This window comes from Atractosteus spatula, chromosome 13 (assembly GCF_055471065.1).
Source record: "Atractosteus spatula isolate fAtrSpa1 chromosome 13, fAtrSpa1.hap1, whole genome shotgun sequence".
Classification (NCBI taxonomy): Eukaryota; Metazoa; Chordata; class Actinopteri; order Semionotiformes; family Lepisosteidae; genus Atractosteus; species Atractosteus spatula.
This window is the reverse complement of record NC_142718.1, coordinates 21,261,061-21,280,964: the sequence shown is the minus strand read 5'-3', so window position 1 is coordinate 21,280,964 and position 19,904 is coordinate 21,261,061. Positions and strand designations below refer to the sequence as shown.

The window sequence follows — 19,904 nt, the reverse complement described above, 5'->3', positions numbered from 1 at the left end:
GGCAAAAGTGAGAAACTATTTCATATTCATATGGAAACCACAAAAACTACTGGAATTGGAAAGTATTCAAATTAAAGGGGAACTTTGAAAAGAAATGAAAAAAAGTAAACAGATACACTGTATAAGATTTTCATCTCACAATAGATTTTGTGTGAGTGAATGTCCAAATAAATTAAAATTTAGAAATGCTTTTCTTTTAACCTATGACTCGTGCCCAAATATATCTAGTTTGCCTCGAAAGTGGGTAAAGATATGTAATACCTGTTCAAGAATTGTGGGGGAAAATACAAGCAAAAATAAATGTGTCTCTCAAAACATAGCTTATGGGTCAACAAAGGTTTTTTAATGGTAAGCCAAGGTGGCTAAGCTTGTTGCTAAATCATCATGTCCTTTTTCTGAAGACAATTTAGAAAAATACTGCCAAATAAATATGGAAATATGTCACCTTCTTTGCACAGAAAAATATATATTTAAGAACATCTGTCTTTCCAGAATAAGGGTGTATGTCTGAAAACAATTAAGAGCTGGGGAAAAGGTACTGTATTGTTCACCTTTTTGCTGCTCTGGATGAAAACACAGAGACGACTGATATATCTCAATATTTCATTTTAATTTGCAGACTAACAGAAACATTTTAAACACATTAGGAGCTCACATCACTTGCTTGCTTGTCAGACTGACTGTCCCAGATTTTTAAGAAAGTGGTGAAAGAGGAAACGTTTGCAGTGGGATAAATTGGTAGAAGTAACATCCAAAAGTACACTTGTCATGGTTTGCAAGATGAACGGCTTCATTAAATATTTAAAGAAGCACCTCAGTGAACGAGCTGCAATGCTGAAGTAGTCCCACTGCACAATACATCAGGAGGCATTGCTAAATACCTGAAGTTTAAAGAAATTCTGCATTGCCTGTAGCACTGTAAACTTTATTTTTGTGTCACCTCTGAATCACCATGGGCTTTCCTCATTTCAGGTCAAGATCAGAACCATGCTTGGCCACATTGAAGTGAGCTTACTGTACACTGCAGAATGAAATTCCTTTGGGAGAAGTGAAGATGTGCGTCAATCACAGAAGACAAGATTTGTTTGTTTTTTTGGGTTGCAAAACCAGCCAATCTCCAAATTTTCAAATGACAGGCTCGGAGATTCTGTATGCTGATGATGACAGTTTCTGATATGAAGAAGTTGCCCTTGTGTGTGAGTTAGTCTCACAAAACATTTGGGTAAAATTTTCTTGTATCTTTGGGGTAGCATACAGTACATTTCAATCGCTTTGACCTTCTGGATGATTGATGCCACATTTGAAACTAGGAAGTTATTTGGTCAGGTTGATAATCTTTTACTTTTATCTCTGGACAATTCTCTGACTTACCCAATAATTACATGGTTTTGACTTTTTTCCTGCGTGTAGCCTCCCTGAATAACCAGTGGTAATCTAGGACACTTACAGAGTTTTTTTTTCTGAGGCTATGTGAAACTACCAGATGACAAAAACTGAAATATATTTACTGTATACATAAATACATTTATAACACTGGCTATTAACAATGCTAGTATTTTTGACAGATATATTTTTGCAATATCCAATATTTTTATCTACGTGACAAATGCTGAATGCATACAAATGCTTTTTTAAACCTGCTTCTGTTACATTGTACCAAGGGCATATGTAAATTTGAAACAGACTATATGCATATACAGTACACATTCAAACTGCTACTTGCATTAAACTATAAACCACAGTATATTGTTTCTTAAGCCTTGAAATATTTCATTAGCCCTAATGGAAATATACTGAATAATTCAGGTGGGCAGCCACGTCAGCGTGCGTAGGCTGCAAAGGAACAAGTAATAGGTTTATTCCACGCTGAAAAGAGAAGAAAGAAAACACAACGTTTCAGCTTGTGACACCCGAAGAAGGCTCCACAGCCAAAACGCTGTGTTTTCTTTCTTCTCTTTTTAGCATGGAATAAACCTATTACTTGTTCATATACTGAACAATGTTGTACTTAATAAAATCAAATGAGAGCAGTACCTGGTCGGGTACTCTACATGCTGTGTTCAAACGACTGCACTGGATTTCTGTTGTATTGCCAAACACTTATAAAGAAACAGGAAGGCAGGCATTTGCCTTTAGAACAGTTATACAGTGGAGACATCCATATGAAGGTGCTAATTAGAACCTTGGAGACATTTCCTTTTTAAGAGCAATCTGGAGGTATAATGTAAATGGAAGTTAATGTTAACCAGTATTGGACCAAACTGTTTATAATTATTCACCTCGTTTATATGTGCTGAAAGAATAATGCCAAGTGATTCTTGCTGACTTTTATATGGCAAATGTTTGAAACATGGCTATGATACTTTAAGTGCACTAAAGACAAATGAAGAGAAAACTGCCTTTATGCACTTTTCTCTTCATGTTCTTAGAAAGAAGAAAAGGCTGATGTCTTTTTCTAACTTAAAACATTTATCTAGCCTTAAAAGTACAACATTGAAGTTCTAATATTTATAGTAATTAATGGCACTAATTAAATTATTTGAACTTATTCTTAACAATCCAATCACATACAGTACCATTGGGGTATTTAGGTTGACACTTCCATTTCTGTTCTGTACATTGAAAATCTATTCTGCATAGACTGTATAATACTGTATAATAATGCATTCTGACTGTACAATACTGTATAATTATGGTAGCAACTTCTCTAAGTACTCTCTAGTATTTTGAGAACATTTCAAGGGAACTTTCAACTTAATATAAAAAATACTTTTATAATAATAGAAAGCCACAGTAATTTAGGGACATTTGTGGTACATGCATACCTCCGTCTACAAATGCAGGGTGGTTTTAAGACTAACACAGAAAACAAAATGTCTAATGCACCTATACAGAATACAGGTTTATACTTTCTACCTCACCTTCAACTCTCCAGAGGCAACTTTGAAGACGAGCTCGATGACAGAGCCTACAGCTAACCGGGCGGCACTGGAGGAGTGAACTTCATTCCAGATTGTGTCACTGTCCACCTGCGAACACACAACACCAAAAACATTTGTGTACATTTGATGGAGCTTTTAAATCGATTATGGAATGTGTTCAATTATGGAATGTGTTAAATTTTCACAAGAACAACAAGAAGCTACAATCATTTTAAGATGCATTGTATATTAAATTAAATTAAAGTATATTAAATATATACTGCAGTGTTAAATAATCAAATACTGTTTTTTACTTGAAACTAAACTATCATTTGTGTTTACTTTTGTTATTCTAGAATCAGTCCATATAAATATCTATAAATATTTTAAATGCTCATTATAAGGAAATATAGTGGAGAGGAAAATTATTGTTGCCTAGTGGTCTGAAGTCCACTCTTGAAAATGCCATGCTCTTCAGCTTGTGTGACACTTTCAGATATCATTTATTCACAACCAGCTTTACGAAAGCTAAAATGTTTATACTTATATTTTAGTTTCATTAACCCTGTGGATGTTTTTTCCCCCAACTATATCAACAAGCGGACTACAAAAGAGTAAAAAAAAGTTCAGAGAACTGTTTGAGGAACAGATTCATATTTTATGCACTGTCAGCTTTAGTCTAAAATAGCGAATAACATTTACTTAACACACAGAGAGACTGTCAGCATAATTCTACTTATTGTACTGTGGGTTTGAGAGACCTGGCAAAACACAAAACAAGACTTTATTGCTGAGCAAGCAAAGAAGAACACAACGAGAATCAAGACAACGATTCCCTGTGACCCCTGTATTGACTCCAAACAGTCAATGACATGTACATTTTATATCACAGTTGGACTGAACAACTGACTTTGTCTTTACACATGCCACTTAGTCCTCTGCACTTCAATTTGTGGTGCCTGCATTGGCTACTAATCTAAACTGAGAAAAAAGGTCTCTTGACACATCTGTGTCTGCTGCACTGCTCACTCAATAAACGTTGAAAAGATGTGTCTGGCCTTAGAAGAACAGACACTGGCATTCCGGGAATTTGTTCAAAATAGTGATGGAACGAACGAGCATTTATTCTGAACATGAAGAACAAACATTTGACACGGAAACCTGGCAAAAGATCAAATTCCAACTGGGAATTCACAAAGTGGTCAAGACATAGGGCAGCCATTCATCAGGTAGTCTTTAGTCACTGCTAATTATGCTTACACACGCTTGCCCTAAAGCAAGCAGTTAGTGGTGTTGCTTTCTTACCACAGATAGACCTACAATTTTTCAAAGACAGCCACTTAACACCAAGACTCCAATATTTTCTATTTAGCCAGGGTGCAATTTAGGGCAGTGTCTAGCAACCATAGATTTTTTTTTCAAATCAGAAAATAAATAATTGAGAAACCATTAACTTTATTATACTTTCTTGAAATTGAAATTCTTGAAATTGACCCACTTGCTTGAAAGTTTTAATGCAGAATAAATCATTTATTAAAAACAATGCAGACCTGCTATAATGTAAATCCCTCTTATTTGTCTGCAAATTCATGTTTCCCCTTTTTCAAGAAGTGCTTGCTTTTCAAAGATCACAAATGGCACTTTGGAAGTAAAGATTTCTTTGATGGTCTTTACAGTATACATAGGTTTATAGTTATGTGTATTTTTTTTGTGTTTGTTTTCTAAATGGAAGGAGTCAACTGTACTAGGGGACATTAGCAGCTCTTTTGGAACCTGACAATAGGTTGGACACTTTATGAGCTTTACAGTCCTCATATAATGCAGGTCATCTTTTATTGTTGAGAAATAACCTTAATTGAAGGACACAGCAATATAAAGAAAAAAATAAGACAAATATTTTAAAAAATCTTGCTTTTAATTCTAGTAAACGTCCAGAGTCATGGTAAGCCTAAGCCATAGAGACTTCACTCCACTCGGCATACATTTTCTCTTACAATTTATGAATTTTGCTTTCAATGGCATGACTTGCTTGAAGGCAGTGTAAAACCTCCAGTCTTTTAAAGTCTGGCCAAGAATGACTTTGCCACGAATTACGAGGCTGCGGTGCATTTACGATACAAAACTACTTGGAGAGCGCAGAGAGAGAGAATGAGCGAGGGAGAAGGCAGAGCGTGTTGGAATGAATAAATGCCGTTTATCCTCATTCTGACAGGGTAATTTTCAAAGTGTAGCCTTTGTGCAAAGAGTCAGGAAGACAACAATTTTGTTCCATTTCCATAAAAGAAGCCAGAGCCTGCTGTTTCTCACCAGCATCGCTTTGGTGCTCTTCAGAGGCAATGTAAGTCTGTGTTATATCAGTTCAATGAAAAAGCCTCAAACAAAAGTCGTTTTTTTAAAGACTAATGAGGCATGTTTACTGCGGATAGAATAAAGCTACAGGGTGGCAGGTGGAGGCCTGTTATTCCCTGTCACAGAAACAAGATGATTGATTTCTAATGATTTTACTTGAACCAGGCGAATGTCATTTTGTGTGGTTCCAGTTTATGCAGCAAATGTACACTTGTGGTCCTAAAATAATATAAGTGCCCTTTATATTTCATGGAGTTTTCCCAAAGGCCATAAGAATGGAAAATTGTACTTCACGTTTCATATGATCAGAACACGTTTATCTTCCCTGACATCATTAAAAATATATCTGGACTGACATGATTTGTCTAATTCATTGAGTTATGTTGGCCAGTTTTTATGGAGACTTAAAATTGTATAGAGTTTCTGGGGCTAGATCTAGTACAAGATACAAAACAAGGAAAAAGTCTCCAGAATTATTCAGCCTTAAGCTTTGAAATACATTTTCATAACTCAATAAATAATAATAAGCTCAAGATTTATAATATAATATATATGAGTTGCTCAGTGGAAACCTTCACCCAAAGTAGCTTAAAGGGACCAAAGGGACTAAAGATGAAACGTGAGTGAACACCTGCGTGAACTCTGAACTTACAAAAGGAATTGACGTCGCACTCAAATGATAGAATTTCAGTAGATAAGATTTAGTAATGTTCTTAAGGTAACATGCAGTCAGTGAAAGAGACAGGGCCTGAACCAGAAACGTCCTCATAATAGGTTTTTACATTACACGTCAGACTGCCTTCCACCCTGTAGCAAATAACACCTACAGTATACATATATATCATGTATCCATCAGTTTTCATTTTCTTACAATCTGCAGTAAGATCTGACTTTAATTTCAGGCACATATGGCTGTCTTGGAGCTTGACAGGTGTCTCAAATGTAAACCTGCAACTACTATTCTTGAAAGCTTGTCTGAAAGCTAACTACATAAAATTCAACTGCAAGATTAACTTCTTTGAATTTAATATCTAAAGACTGATTCACTGCATTATCAGCCAGTTGTAGTCTACTCATAATAATTTGTGTAATATCATACTCCTAATAACGCACGTAATATTCTGATTGCCTACTAAACTATTGTATGGAAAAGATGTGGCACACGTCCAGTAATTATTACTCCCCAACACAACTCCCCAAGACAGAAGTTCCCTCGTGTTCCAGCCCCCTTTAAATACACAACCCCCCACTCCCCCTTGCACACAGTTGTTTGTAAAACACATCTGGTCACAATTACCCGCTCAGTGGAAAGCAAAGCAACAATTTTTGTTACCACTGGAATGGGGAGAACAAACAGAACATTATTTACACTTTAAAAGAAAAGACTTACTCCAATACCGCCGCAGGGCAGCCTCACAAACATGGGTGTCACAGAACCTGTGGAGTTGGGAGAAGAGGGACAGAAAGTGTTAGGTTACTGGACAGGAAAAAGGGAAGACAGGAGTCTTCAGAAATACTGTAGGAACAAACACTAGAAGACTTTTAGTATTTCTAATTACCATTTCAACTAAAAATGTGACAAGAGACAAATTTACACTGAAAGTAAAATCAGACAATCTAACTGGTCTCTAATGTTTTCATACATGAACAGATTTTTTTACGTTTAACCCTTTTAAGGTATTTAAATGTAAATGCATTGTTTCAACATAATCTGTCAAGCCTCTTACTTAATTTTGCTCTGTGCTTTGATTTTCGGCATCTTTTATTAAACAACAATTTTTCAGAGAGAAGCATTTCAAGCAGCTATCAATTTCAGATCTCATTAGTGATGTGAATGATGGTAAAGTGAATTTGTCATTATATGAGGAATGGTGTAATCACTGCTAAAAAGAACTTAGAATGAAGTAATGGAAAATTAGGTCTTTACTGGCACTAGAAAGGTGATAATCATGAAAGGCAGCTTGGGGGAAGATTCAATCACTGCTACAACTGATGAAAGTAAAATGAATCACAACAGTATTTAGTAAAATGAGACGTCTTTCAGAAATCTAGAGAAACATCTCTACGTTCCTTTCGTTTTTTAGTAAATAATGTGTGTAGTACATGGTGATACATGGGAAGGTTTGATGATGTAAACTGCATGGATTAAAGTAAACTCAGATGATTCCTGAATGAGGAAACTCTAGAGATAAATCCCTGTAGTTGCATACAGTACATAGTAGTTTGGATATTTGCTTTGGCCTTCACTTCTTTTCAGCCTGAGTTCCTATTTCTTGTTTCAGAAACCTGGCTGATTGCAGGCAGGTCAGATTGAAGCATATGAGCAGAGTCTTGCACTGCAATTAGTGAGTTCTTACTGTCCAATTTCTGCCTGAGTGGGTTTGTTCCATAGAGCAGGACGTGGGCTTCTGAGTGGACTGTCTGCAGCTCTTCCAGAGTGGCTTTCCTTCCACGGATACACTGCGTAACCCAAGACAAGAAAGCAGTCAGCGAGTTGACACTTTGCCATTTGTATTCATTTGTAAATTGGATTTCACCAGCTGTTGCCACTGGGTTTATGCTTATCTCCTGAACCACTTGTCTCACAGCCTTGACTTCCACCCTCTTCTTGAGAGAGTTGCCACTATACCATTTATCCATCTATTTTTCTAACTGTTTCTTCCAATTCAAGGTATTGGGGGAGCCAGAGCCTATCCCTGCAAGCAACACAAGGCAGGGTACACCCTGGAAAGGACACCAGTCCGCCGCAGGGCAGACAGACATGAGCACAGACGTGCAAATACTCACAACCGGGCCAATTTTCCCAGAAGCTAAATAACCTTCCAGCATATTTTTGGACTGTGAGAAGAAACAGGATCCCCTGGAGGAAACCTACCTGAACATGGGGAGCACATACTAACTCAGATAGCACCCCAGGTCTAGGATTCAACCCAGGGCACAAGCCCTGCAAGGCAGCAATGCTGACCACGACACCACCACCACTATACTGTACATATATGACACCTGAAGAAGGCTCCACGGCCGAAACGTTGTGTTTTCTTTCTTCTTTTTTTTTTAGCATGGAATAAGCCTATTACTGTACATATAGCCTTAAATGTCTTAATAATGGAAGCTCCAGTGGGAAGTGTAGGTTAATGTCTATTCTTTTATAGTCATCACCCAAACTGTGTAGGTCAACCATTATTTGCATGTAATTGTTGGAGAGCTCTCTGACCTTAAACACGATGAAGCATGCTACTACAAAATGTCTTCAGTGTGCTACATTTTATACCCTAGGGAAACAGGAAAGCTTTAGAGACCTTTATATAATACCGGAGACATCCATTGCACGTTCTAAGAGCAGAATGTTATTGTAGAATTTTTTGTTGGATAATATTTAAAGGAATACTTAGAAGTGCGAACAAATGTGAACCTTGTATTTTCTGGAATTCAATTATTAATGGCAAACATGACTTGGCCTTGGAGAATTCTATTACAATCACAGCATAACATTTTTAGAGACATTTTAAGCAGCACACACCCAATCTGTAAATCAGTTTATGTTTTTTGCTCCTATTTCATTTGGGGTAAGAATAAATCTGGGGGGAGATTTAAATACATAAATACATATTGCAGGTTCTAAGTAATCTGCAAAAAAAACGCCGCTCTTTCATTCTAACACTGGTGAAGCCCTCAGCCCAAAGTCACTGACTGGGAAAATTCTTTAAATTTTTGCAAGAGGTGTTGCATTACAAGTTTGCACCACAAATCAAAATGTTACCCAAAGGAAACTGGACTCTTTCCATAAAAAGTTATTTTTCCTCTTTTGTCATTTTATGCAGTGGCATGGCTCCAACATAAACTAGCCTCTTACTAACAATAGAGGTGTTCTGGTCACAAAGGATAGATGTGGATAGAACATGGCTAAAGTCTGTTATGGTAAGAAGAAAGGTTACACCTGCAAAATGCAGCACTAAATCTCAAATTTAATAGCAGGAGAAGTAAAAACTGTCAGAAAGTGAACATGTTACCAGAAAATATACGATGACAGCTAGTTAAAATAAAGATTCTGTTTTAAGCAGCCCCTGTGCAACAGATTAAGAGTAATGTCTGCCTTTAATTGAGCCATGTTTGAGAGGTTTCTCTTGTAGAATAATAAACAGATCCATCATGACTGAACTTCGTCTTGACAATTAAACTCATTGGAGTGGATGTAGTGCAAAGAATAAAACACTGCAGCTATAAAATGAGTTAATTTGCTTAGGAGAATCTAGAAAAGAATATGCTAGACTTGGAGTCTATAAACCAATGCTAGAAAACTGTACTCTATCTGTAAATATTTTTCAGTTTGTTATAATAAACAAATTAACTGCACTAAGTTAAATAATTTAAAATGATAAAGACAGCTTTCTCTACCTGACACTGGACACAGCCTAAAGAAGTTTAATGGCAAAATTCCATTACATTTCAGAAACTATTCCCTTAATTTAGAAAAATGCTGAACATCAGAAGTGAAGTTCAGCCACACTTCCTAATTTGTCTAGTCTAAAGCATATTATACCTCTTTTCCAAAATCAATTTCTAAATTGGCAAATTTCAATCTTCTACAAGAAGTCAATTTTTCAATAGTCAACCCGTAATTGTCCCACGAATATCCTAGTAAAAACATTTAGTTTCAGACATTTAATCAATATGTGGACTATAAGACTATTGAGTGGTTTAATGCTGCCCTCTGCTGTTGAAACAAACTACTGTAGTTAAATGGTAGTTATAAGAAATCGATGGACAGATATCATTTTGAATACGAAGAGTTACACACCGACTGCTTAATTATACAGTATATATACAATCTGAACTACCTTCAAAAGTGTTTTCAATTTTTTCTTCACTCACTTAAAAAAGAAACTGGCATTTTCATATGGCCATTCATTTCATTGATGTGTTCAGTTCAAACTTAATGAAGCCATGTCTTCTTTCACGTGTGATTTGCATGTGCAATTACCGGAGCTGTTGCGTGTGGTCAGTAGGTTTATGAAAGCACAGGAGATGAGGCATGGCTACCCAGAAGGGCTGTAAAAGGCTCTGTGGTTTTACCTCGCACTTCCCGCGCAGGCCGGTCTCTTGCAGACGGGACCAGATGCTCTGGATGCGGCCGGCGTGCTCCGGGTGTGTGTTGGTATTGCCACACATGCACTGGTGCTTCTGCATCAGGCTGTCATACACCAGGCCTGCGGGACATGCGCAGAGAGTCACATCAACTGACCTCCAAGCATGGAAGGACACCTGAAACCTTTTTATCAGAATGTGCCTTTCATGGCAATCGCCAAACAACACTAAATATAAAGTAGTAGTCACTGCCAGTTTTCATGACAAAATGATAAATGTAATATTAGAAAAAAATAAAATATCTGCCAATTTTTCTAATTCCTAGTCAGAGGAAACTATGAGCTATCGCAGCCGGAAGTGTATCTCTGTACGTCTAGTTCAACTCAAGTTTTTCAAGTTTTTCGTTTGAGCTTTCATCAGTATGCACAGCATGCTGAGTGAGTGCAAGATACAGAAGTGCATTCAAGGACAATTGATTAGCCCTCTGAGTGAGAACACATCAATCACAGTTAAAAAGGGCTAACTTGGAATGCAATTTCATGGCTATAAAAAAGCCAAGAGGAGTTTTAAGCAGCTTGATTCTCCAACCTTAAAGTTGACTTTAGTCACGTGACAAAGAAATGGCATGATAATGCACATTAGGCTACCTACAAAATTTTTTCATTGCAAAATGAAACACATACTGAAAATTACTGCAGACAAGCAGTATATGACATGTGTATCATAATAGTGTAAATTATTTAGGATGTTTCATAAGCGGTTTTTGAACTCTTACTGTACATAAGAAATTTATCAGATTCTCAAAATTGTAATATCTGTGAAATTATGCATTCTTGTGGCATCTTGTACGCGATTTTAATTTTAATATTTCTCATTACTTCCAAATTCTATTATATTGGGGTTATATTATTTCAAAATCTTCTTGTGCATTTCCCAAGGTGAAAGATATTTTATATAAAGGGCTCAAAGGATTACATGAAAAACATCTGTGTAAAAGTACTGCACACTCAAATGTGGTTCAAACATATGGACAATGTCACTACAAGGGAATTAATGGCAGGCGCGCGTGCACACACACACACAGATCAACACTGTCTTGCATTCTGACCAGTGGTGAAGCGTGGTTTGGTGGGGGGCTCCTGGACGGTGATAGGGAAGGTGGCAGAAGCGGGGGATGATTGTGCTCTGGACAGGGGGCGATGGCCTCCGAAGTTCACAGACAGCCCGGCAGCTTCCAGTGAGGCCTGGTAGTTCCTCAGCTGGTGGATCCTCTGCTGCTCTAGTAAGAGGGCTTGCTGCTCAAAACAAGACAAAAATTTACAAAGACACAGGGTCAACAACATCATACAAATAACACTTAAAAAACTAGAGTTAATGTATATCTACTGTATATCCTATGTTGACATGATTTTTTTCTCATCTTAAGCATGTATGTTTCTTATTTGTTATGGGTTTATGTTGTGTTAAATGTATTATATGTATGACTTTTCCCTGCCTGCAAAGCAATTTATCATCTGGAACAATAAAGGAATTAAGTGAGAAATATGACAATTTCCAATATATTGTGCTTGTTACACTTGATAGCTAACACCTTTGTACAATATTAATCTCAGTGACAGTGACATGTACCTTTAAATAGTACTGAAACAAAATTCTAAAGAAAATACAGTATTAGTATTACATTCTTATGAAAATATGTAGGCCTTGAAACAGAATAATGTAGACCCAAGGGATAAAAGATAATTATGTGTAGTGGTGAAATTAAGGTACACCTTGAAACTCAAAGGGAAATAAAAAGCATTATAAATAAAAGATGAATTTGTTTCAAACGTTATTGTTTTGAATTTCAGCTCAAGGCTATGGATTAGTTCCAATTACTACAATATAGACAACCTCATACTGTATATACAGTATGTTGTTCATTTTCAATTTATATTCGAAGACATCACTTTTGCACATTGAAATCAAACTGAATCCTGGAAACCTATTTTATACCATCTCCATTGTACTGTATTTAAAGCTCTAAAATGACCATATTCTACCCTTTTGCATTATGTGCATATGCTCTTCAACTTAATTAAAAAAAAAAGTTAACATATATTACCTGTAAAGTAATAAACATGTACACACATACAGTACATCTAAACTGAGACATTTCTAAATTACTACAGGGTATGTGTAGTACTATAACACCTTACAAATGCATGAATGAATGAGAGAGCAAATGTGTGAAGTGTCATGTTACCTTCCGCAAAGCGCAACATGTCCCCCTAGTCCATATTAAAGTCTCCCAAGGTGCTATTTCAGAGGTTGAGTCTTTTTTTCCCAGTTTGGGAATAAACAGCAAACAGTGACTCCCTGAGAGAGTTTATTTAACATGGACACAATTTAACGAGGCAAAGCAATTCTGAAAAACATGTTTCGAGAACCCAACACAGGGCAGGTACCAGGAAAACTACCTCTGTTAACAAAACCACTGGGGACTTCATTTAACATCAAATGATGCGGTGCAGTTTCAAGAGTTATAATTGCTTAAAACAGCCAAAGGGGGCTTTGAAAGCATTGTTGAGCTTTGCTCTCTCTGAGAGAGCGAGGAGTGGGAGGGTGTTGAAGGGGTCAGAAAATAATAATAAAGAAAAAAAAAGAGCTCAAGAGGCTTATATATCTTACACTCCAACTTGGCTAGATGTTCTAAAAAGTGTGTAAAACTGCTGTGGCCTAAAGCTCTGTCTCTGTCAAATTGTATTCAGATTTGAAACTCATCTGGGTATATAAGTTTTATGCTGCCCCCTGGTGAACACAGAACATATTAAACTTATGTGTGGTATGTGTGGGTGTGTGGGTTATAAGCCATTCAGAAAAACTTGAAAGTGCTTCTAAAACTTTTTTTTTTACTGCTCTTTGTTTTAGCCAGTAACTGCAAGAAAATGCAGTGCTTATATAAATAAGAATGCATCATATTAACAGAACAGGACGGCATGTTTCATTAAGCACAAGTTTCTATAGTTTTGTTCTTTTTAGGTATGTCTGTCATTCTATCATAATTGATGCTCACAGACAGAAGACTTCTTTTAATTTCTTCTCCACTTGAAAGAGGCTCTGGATTGCGACCTTTTGTTTCTTGTGGTATTTTATTTGTTTCAATACACTGCCAAGACAAAAGTTAATCAACAGCTGGAGAACATGCAGATGGTTCTCAGTATATACTGTACTGTATACTGAACATCTAGAGTGCTTTATGTTGAAAACAGAGGCCAGAACCATCATTTTAGCCCTATTTCCTTGCACTGCTAGGGCCTTGAACATTATGGTTCCTTTTCCATTAACTTAGTTATCTGTTTTCTTGAATCAAAAACCTCACAAACTGCCCAGGACTGCTAAATTGTACACTTCCACGGAAATTTTAAAATAGTGGCATTAACAAAAAATGAATGGTTAAACTAAATTGTTTTGAAACACAAGTGCCCCGCCAGTCCTTGTACCCACCTGCCTAAAGAGGAGCTCCTGCTCGGCCTGCCTCTTGCGATGCTCCAGCTCCTCCTGCTGCTGCTCCTCCTCCTCATTCTCCAGAGGCTCCTGCTTGACCCGTACTCCATGTGGCAAGCCATCCTTCACCTCGCTGGCCCCACACGCCTGGTCAGGCAGGGCCTGGTGCTCCCTCAGCTCCTCCTCTGTCTCCTCAGGGTGGCTCTCATGCTGCCTACTTGGCTCACTCGGCTTCGTGATCATCTGGGCGAGGGTAGCGATTAAATGTTTTTTAAACACATTTTCTTTTTTCACTTCCCAAAAGATGTTAAACACAAAAGCAGCAGTATAGGTGATCTATACCTGAGCTTCTTAAACATAGAGAAGGCCTCTAATAATGAAACATTTATGGCACTGGATGTTCAGCCTTTTAGGGGTCACAGCCTGCTCTTGGTTTTTTTTCATTCCATTTCACATCTAAATTGCCTAGTAGGATTGAATATTTCGTTAGAACATCACATTACCTGTTTTTTAAGGTCCTAATAATGCATACAAATGAAAATAAAAAAGTCCAGCCAGAGTTGTCCATTCCTGGTTTATAATGCACTGCATAGTAATACAAACATTTAAAATATATTTAAAAATTCCCCCAAAAAAAGACTATCACCGGAAGGATTCGAGACTACACATTAACTGTTCTTCCAAGATCCACTGAGGACTCACCATAACGTGGCTAATCAGACTAAAGTGCGCAACATACTTTGAAGTCACATGTTTTATCAAAACTATTGTTCTCTGCTTAAAGATCTCTCATACTTTTATTACAACTCAGGACTTCCATCTTCATGAAAATCCTAATATTTTGCCACACATTAGATCTATTTAGCATGTCCTGACAAAAGCCTAAAGATAGCACTAATCTTGTAAATACTGTGTTAAGAAAATTATTAAGAAATTATACAGAAAAACTAATTTTTGCCTGCTTAACTTGAAGAAAGTTCTTATCAAGCCAATGTTTAAAAGCTTTAAAACTACCATTTATAACGCAGCAGTAGTTTATTTAAGGTACTTTATTTTTTTGCACAGCAGCAGTTCTAGGATGAAATGTTTGTTTTTATGTTAAATACACTGAGTAGTTACATTAATAACAATGCTGAGTGCCTATTGTATAATATTTCAACACCTACACCTACAGATAGCACGGACCAAGGGTAAAGCTAATTTCTAATCTTAAACGTTAGACAGCTGCATTGTAATTAAAAAGAGATAGGCGGCTCTATTTTTCTCACAATATACAGATGGTTTAAGGTGTATTCAGTGGTAGTTCAATGTGTACACTTCATTGCATGTGGCTCAAGAGCTCTCAGCAACTGGGCCAATGGAAGAAATGAAACGATAGTGAAATGATAGTGCTAGTAATACCTGTTACTGCTGTACCTGAAATTTAATGTGTCATACCGTATGTTAGAGATGCACAGAGCACTTCAATGCTCCCTGAAGTGGCACAGCATACGTTATATTAAAAGAAATAACGATTAAGCTTTCATCCTTTTAATGAAAGCTTATGTCTACACAATTTCTAAATAGTTTTCCAACTATGCAATTTTACACATTTTAGACATTTATGAACTTTGCTTCTTAGAGGCACTCAGATGGTGCCACTTTTAGTAATACGGATGTGATGGGGAGGCTGCAGAGCAATATGGAATTGGACAGTAATGACTACAGCGACATTCAAACCAGCAAAAATCCCTGAAACTGCTGGTAAATAACATATCCTTGGAAATATCTCTTGTAAATGTCATGCCATGTTCACATTATGCATTTAGAAAACTCTTTCTAAGAGGATGAGCTCTAAAAAAGATTATAATTCTTTCTAGAAAAAGGGGTCCACTTTGTGCTCTCATGCTCAAAATAATTCTGACCCTACTACTGCCAGACGTAGAAGAAAAAGGAGGGTATAAGATGCAAAAAATCTGTTTTGCATGTCACACGTAAATAGCTCCAAGAAAAACAGATAAAAATGCCAACAATGATCTCTTATGGCAGTATTAATATTCCTAAAATACACATATGTTCTCACTAGTGGGGTTTCATTTCTACAAAGCTTCATTCATGGGGGAAAAAGTCGGTTAATTTTAAGAGTCAGTATGCATGCCAGCTTCATTTGAGCTGAGGGAATTGTCTTTTAGAATCTACAAAACAAAATGTACATTTGTCAAATTATGAAGTGAAACGGTAATTGAGGAAGAAATAACACAGAAAACAAAACAGCAAAGTATCCAAGTGACCCCCAAATTTCAAGGTGCTCTACTCTTAGCACGTTCTGAAATCACAGTGTACAGTACAGTCTCCACAGCAACGACTGCCTCACACCACATCAAATACGCACGCTTGAACAGAGTCCAGGCCTGGCAGTTGTTTCAGCCCATGGCAGCTGGCCAGAGGAACATCATTGACGTCAGAGCTCTCAGCAATTGCCTCATCCTTGTCCCCTTCCACAAACAAGCTTTTCTCTTTTCATTTTCTTTTTTTCCCCCTCATTTAAAGGAAACTCTTCCCATGGCAATTGAGCTCAGGGAGTTTAACTTGCACATCTTGCAGATTACTTTTTAAAGCTTCTCTACATTTTTTACATGGAAAAAAGCAAACTAAAAAATGTTACTGCAAACAAATGCATATATGAAGAGGAATCCCAGTTGGGAGTTGCAGCTCCTCTAACCATAAATAGTAGAAGTGATTTAATTATATTGAATATACAGTAGATGGCCACTACTGTACTACAGTATAATCAAAGAAATTACCAACCTAATTTATATAGCATACATACTGCAGTTCTTCCTCACTAAATCTGGATGATAATTCATCAGAGGAATCATTCTGCTGCAAAAAATATTAAGTATCTACATATACTGTGGACAGTACTTGTAATTAATAATACTGTATACTTCCAATTTTATTTATTTTGCTTTAAGATGGCATATATAAATATGAAACCAAATTAAGCATTTCATGTCATTAAAATATTTAATATAGTTATTTCTTTAAATAATACAAAAGTCAACTGAATGCTACCATAACTATCTGGTTGTGTAATATTGTATGATGGGTAACTTCAACAACACATTTTAAAGTTATCATTTTTGACAAGTTATGCCCCAGGTAAATTATAACTCTGCCTACACAACTGCTGAAAGTTGTGTCTTTGCTTAGCTTACATGAACAAAATGACACAAAAAGTCTAGAAAGTCATACAAAAGGCTGACTCTTGAATATTTTTTTCTAATGATATGTTCAAACTCTTTCTGTCATGAAAGGGATTAAATAAACTTTTATTAGTTTATAAATTAGTTTATCTTTATCCTTAAGTCAGAGAGGGGAAGAAGTGAATAAACATCAAACAAACCAAAATAAAATAATAAGATGAAGCTCCACCGTGCTAAATCCTGGCAACATCATGGTGTGATCTGATTATGGAAACTTATCCAGGGAAGAGACTCTCAAAAACACATGTCCCAAACGGAAGGTTCCCTTTCGTTGCCATGGCGACCAAAGGACCCACCTTGTTGATATGGAGTTGCTGCTGCTGGAACTGTTGTTTGTGTTTCTCCAAGAACTGCTGATGCTGCTGCTGGATTACGAGCTGCTGCAGGGCCTGGGCGTTCTGGGGCAGGGGGGCAGACTGTGTGCGGCCTAGAGGGCGGTGCTGCCTCAGCTTGTGGATGGTGGGTGACACCCTCTCGCCCCCAGCAGCTGAGGCCCCGACAAGTGACTGAGCGTGGAGGGGCAAGGCGCCCAGGCCTGAAACATACCAGTCTAGAGGTAATGTGACAGCAAGCAAGTGGGAGGAGAGCAACAAAACAGAAGCAGCAAAAGCAACCAGAGAGGAAAAAAAAGACAGAAAATGTAAAACAAAAATTCAGTGTTAGCATTGGGGTCTTTTCAGTTTTATTCTGTCAAAACAGATTATTTAAAGACTTTTTAGGAGTGTAAACATCTTATTACTGCTACCGGACCTATATTTTACAATAGTAAAATCAGTGTGTAAAACAGGAAAATAGTGAAAATGAAAGGCCCAAAGAACACCCTAAAAATAATAAATCAATAAATACTTAAAAATCATTACTGTGTTTTCATAATTGGTTGACTTATTCATTTTCACTCTAGTGTAATTCCATGTTCTGAAGAGGAGTTGTGAATGATTTATTTTCGAGTGAGTCACTCTACAGACAGTTTCTGGCATGCCTTAAGAAGACAAGAGAGCTTTGGTTAATAACACAACCCTTCAGCCCTTAAACTACATCTGAAAAACGTAGGTGTGCCCCATCAAAAAATATTTTGAAAACTGCATTTCTGAAGTTGGAAAAATATGTAAGCAAATTGTGAGATGTAAACAAAAGACAAACTTGACCGATATCAGGTAAGATCTGTTTTTTTTGTTAGATGTCCAGTTGACTTTAATGTCTGCTGTGGTCTAGTGAAAAATATTTTTTAACTTTTCACTCAGGACAAACCTTGAGTTCTGCTCCTTTCATAATCACTTGGTAAAGCATTTGGTCAGGGATTTGCTTGAATACAATTGACTTAGAAAAAAAACAGAGACATCATGGAAAAAGAGTTCAAGAGTTTTGATCTATCTGATTTACTTTAGATGCTTGATATCCCAAAAGGGTTCCCCCTACATATGACATCAGCCAGGATTTATGCTTATGTAAGATTAAATCCTGGACATAGGCTTGAATATATATTCTTCCATTTCATCTGCTTTTTTAAATGGGGTTTGCATTCTTCCAATCTTTTTCCTGCAAATCTCTGATTCATATTTTAGTATCCCATAACATCTGCCACAGGAAAGACTGATAATGAATTGCTGACAACTGGATATCTACAGAAAATAAACTATACATATATTCGTGCATGTGTATGTAGGTGCACTCAGTGAGACAACTGTATGCAAACACAGGTGCTTACCACTAAGGTCATAACTAAAGGACACTGGGAAAATGCTTGTGAATTTAGTTCTCTTGTGATTTGTAAACATCCACTGAGGAAAGCGCAGTTTCATGTTACTGCCTGATTTGTAACCTGTCTGACAAACAAAAAACAGGGGCCAGAATATTACTTACCAGTAACCAAGGGGTTCTGTGCTGCAGACTGCTCCAACAAAACCATGTGCTGTATAAGGGGGTTGTGTGTGGTGCCCCCATCCCTGTCTAGTGGAGAGGCGCTCAGGTATGATGGCAAATGCGCACTGGGGATGAAGGGAGTGGTTATAGGCAAGCCCTGCTGTAGAGCTGGAACGGCCAATCTGTCGCCTTCCTGCTGGCCAGTGGCCACCTATACAGACAAGAAGAAAAGCTTCAGAGTCAGTATAGTGAACAGACATCTAAAAGGCAAGGTTTTCCAGAACCATAAAGACTATAAAGTTTTATGACAACATCAATGGGTTGTACTTGGGACCCTAGCCCCCCCCCCCCCCCCATCTAGGTACTGAAAATAATGAATTTTGGATGAGGTTTTGACATTAAATTGTTTCTAAAACTTCTTGTCGTAAAAGAAACATTTTAGATTTAAAGTTTTTGTACTGAATCTGGAGTCACTATAGTTTTTTTTTCCTGAGAAAAGTTTTCTTAACAAAAGCAGTAAAGTCTGAATCTAATCCAGTCAGAAACTTAGAAAACGGTGCCTCTGAGGAAGGTTAACCTTCCTTGCATGGGTGAAGAGATCTGACCATAAATTTATCAAATAAAGTACACTATGGATGAGCATTAATTGTTCCAGTCAGCAGCTACATTAGAACTAACATTTTTAGTATTCTGAGTATATGAGAATAAAATGCTACAGTATATGTTACTTACACTAGATGGCCCAGTGGCTGGCAATCCTAATGTGATATTGGGTAGAGAAGGTGATGTGTACAGAGACAGCTGATTCACTGATCCTTCCCGATTCACAAGTCTGTGAGCTAAGGATGGCTGGAGCAGAAGACCAAGAAGCTTAGAGACACAAGGGGATAACTGCACATGTAAATGATTAGAAAACACACATGTTAGTTTGGCGATCCTAAGGGCTGGACAGGAGTCA

At 37.2% G+C, this 19,904-nt stretch overlaps 1 protein-coding gene across 6 annotated transcripts in view; it reads right to left on the bottom strand.

Moving 5' to 3' along the window:
- Positions 1 to 19,904, bottom strand: part of hdac4 (histone deacetylase 4) — a 244,485-nt gene that overhangs the window by 28,500 nt on the left and 196,081 nt on the right. For 2 of the 6 annotated variants that reach the window (XM_088930368.1, XM_088930371.1), the window contains 9 exons: positions 19,679 to 19,816; positions 18,947 to 19,157; positions 17,383 to 17,636; positions 13,842 to 14,084; positions 11,464 to 11,650; positions 10,344 to 10,477; positions 7,628 to 7,730; positions 6,661 to 6,707; positions 2,922 to 3,029 (listed from right to left, as the gene is read on the bottom strand). In XM_088930368.1, the coding sequence (XP_088786494.1) occupies positions 2,922 to 3,029; positions 6,661 to 6,707; positions 7,628 to 7,730; positions 10,344 to 10,477; positions 11,464 to 11,650; positions 13,842 to 14,084; positions 17,383 to 17,636; positions 18,947 to 19,157; positions 19,679 to 19,816 (1,425 nt within the window). The remainder of the gene's footprint in view (positions 1 to 2,921; positions 3,030 to 6,660; positions 6,708 to 7,627; positions 7,731 to 10,343; positions 10,478 to 11,463; positions 11,651 to 13,841; positions 14,085 to 17,382; positions 17,637 to 18,946; positions 19,158 to 19,678; positions 19,817 to 19,904) is intronic. The other 4 variants (XM_088930369.1, XM_088930373.1, XM_088930370.1 and 1 more) reach the window with 2 other exon arrangements.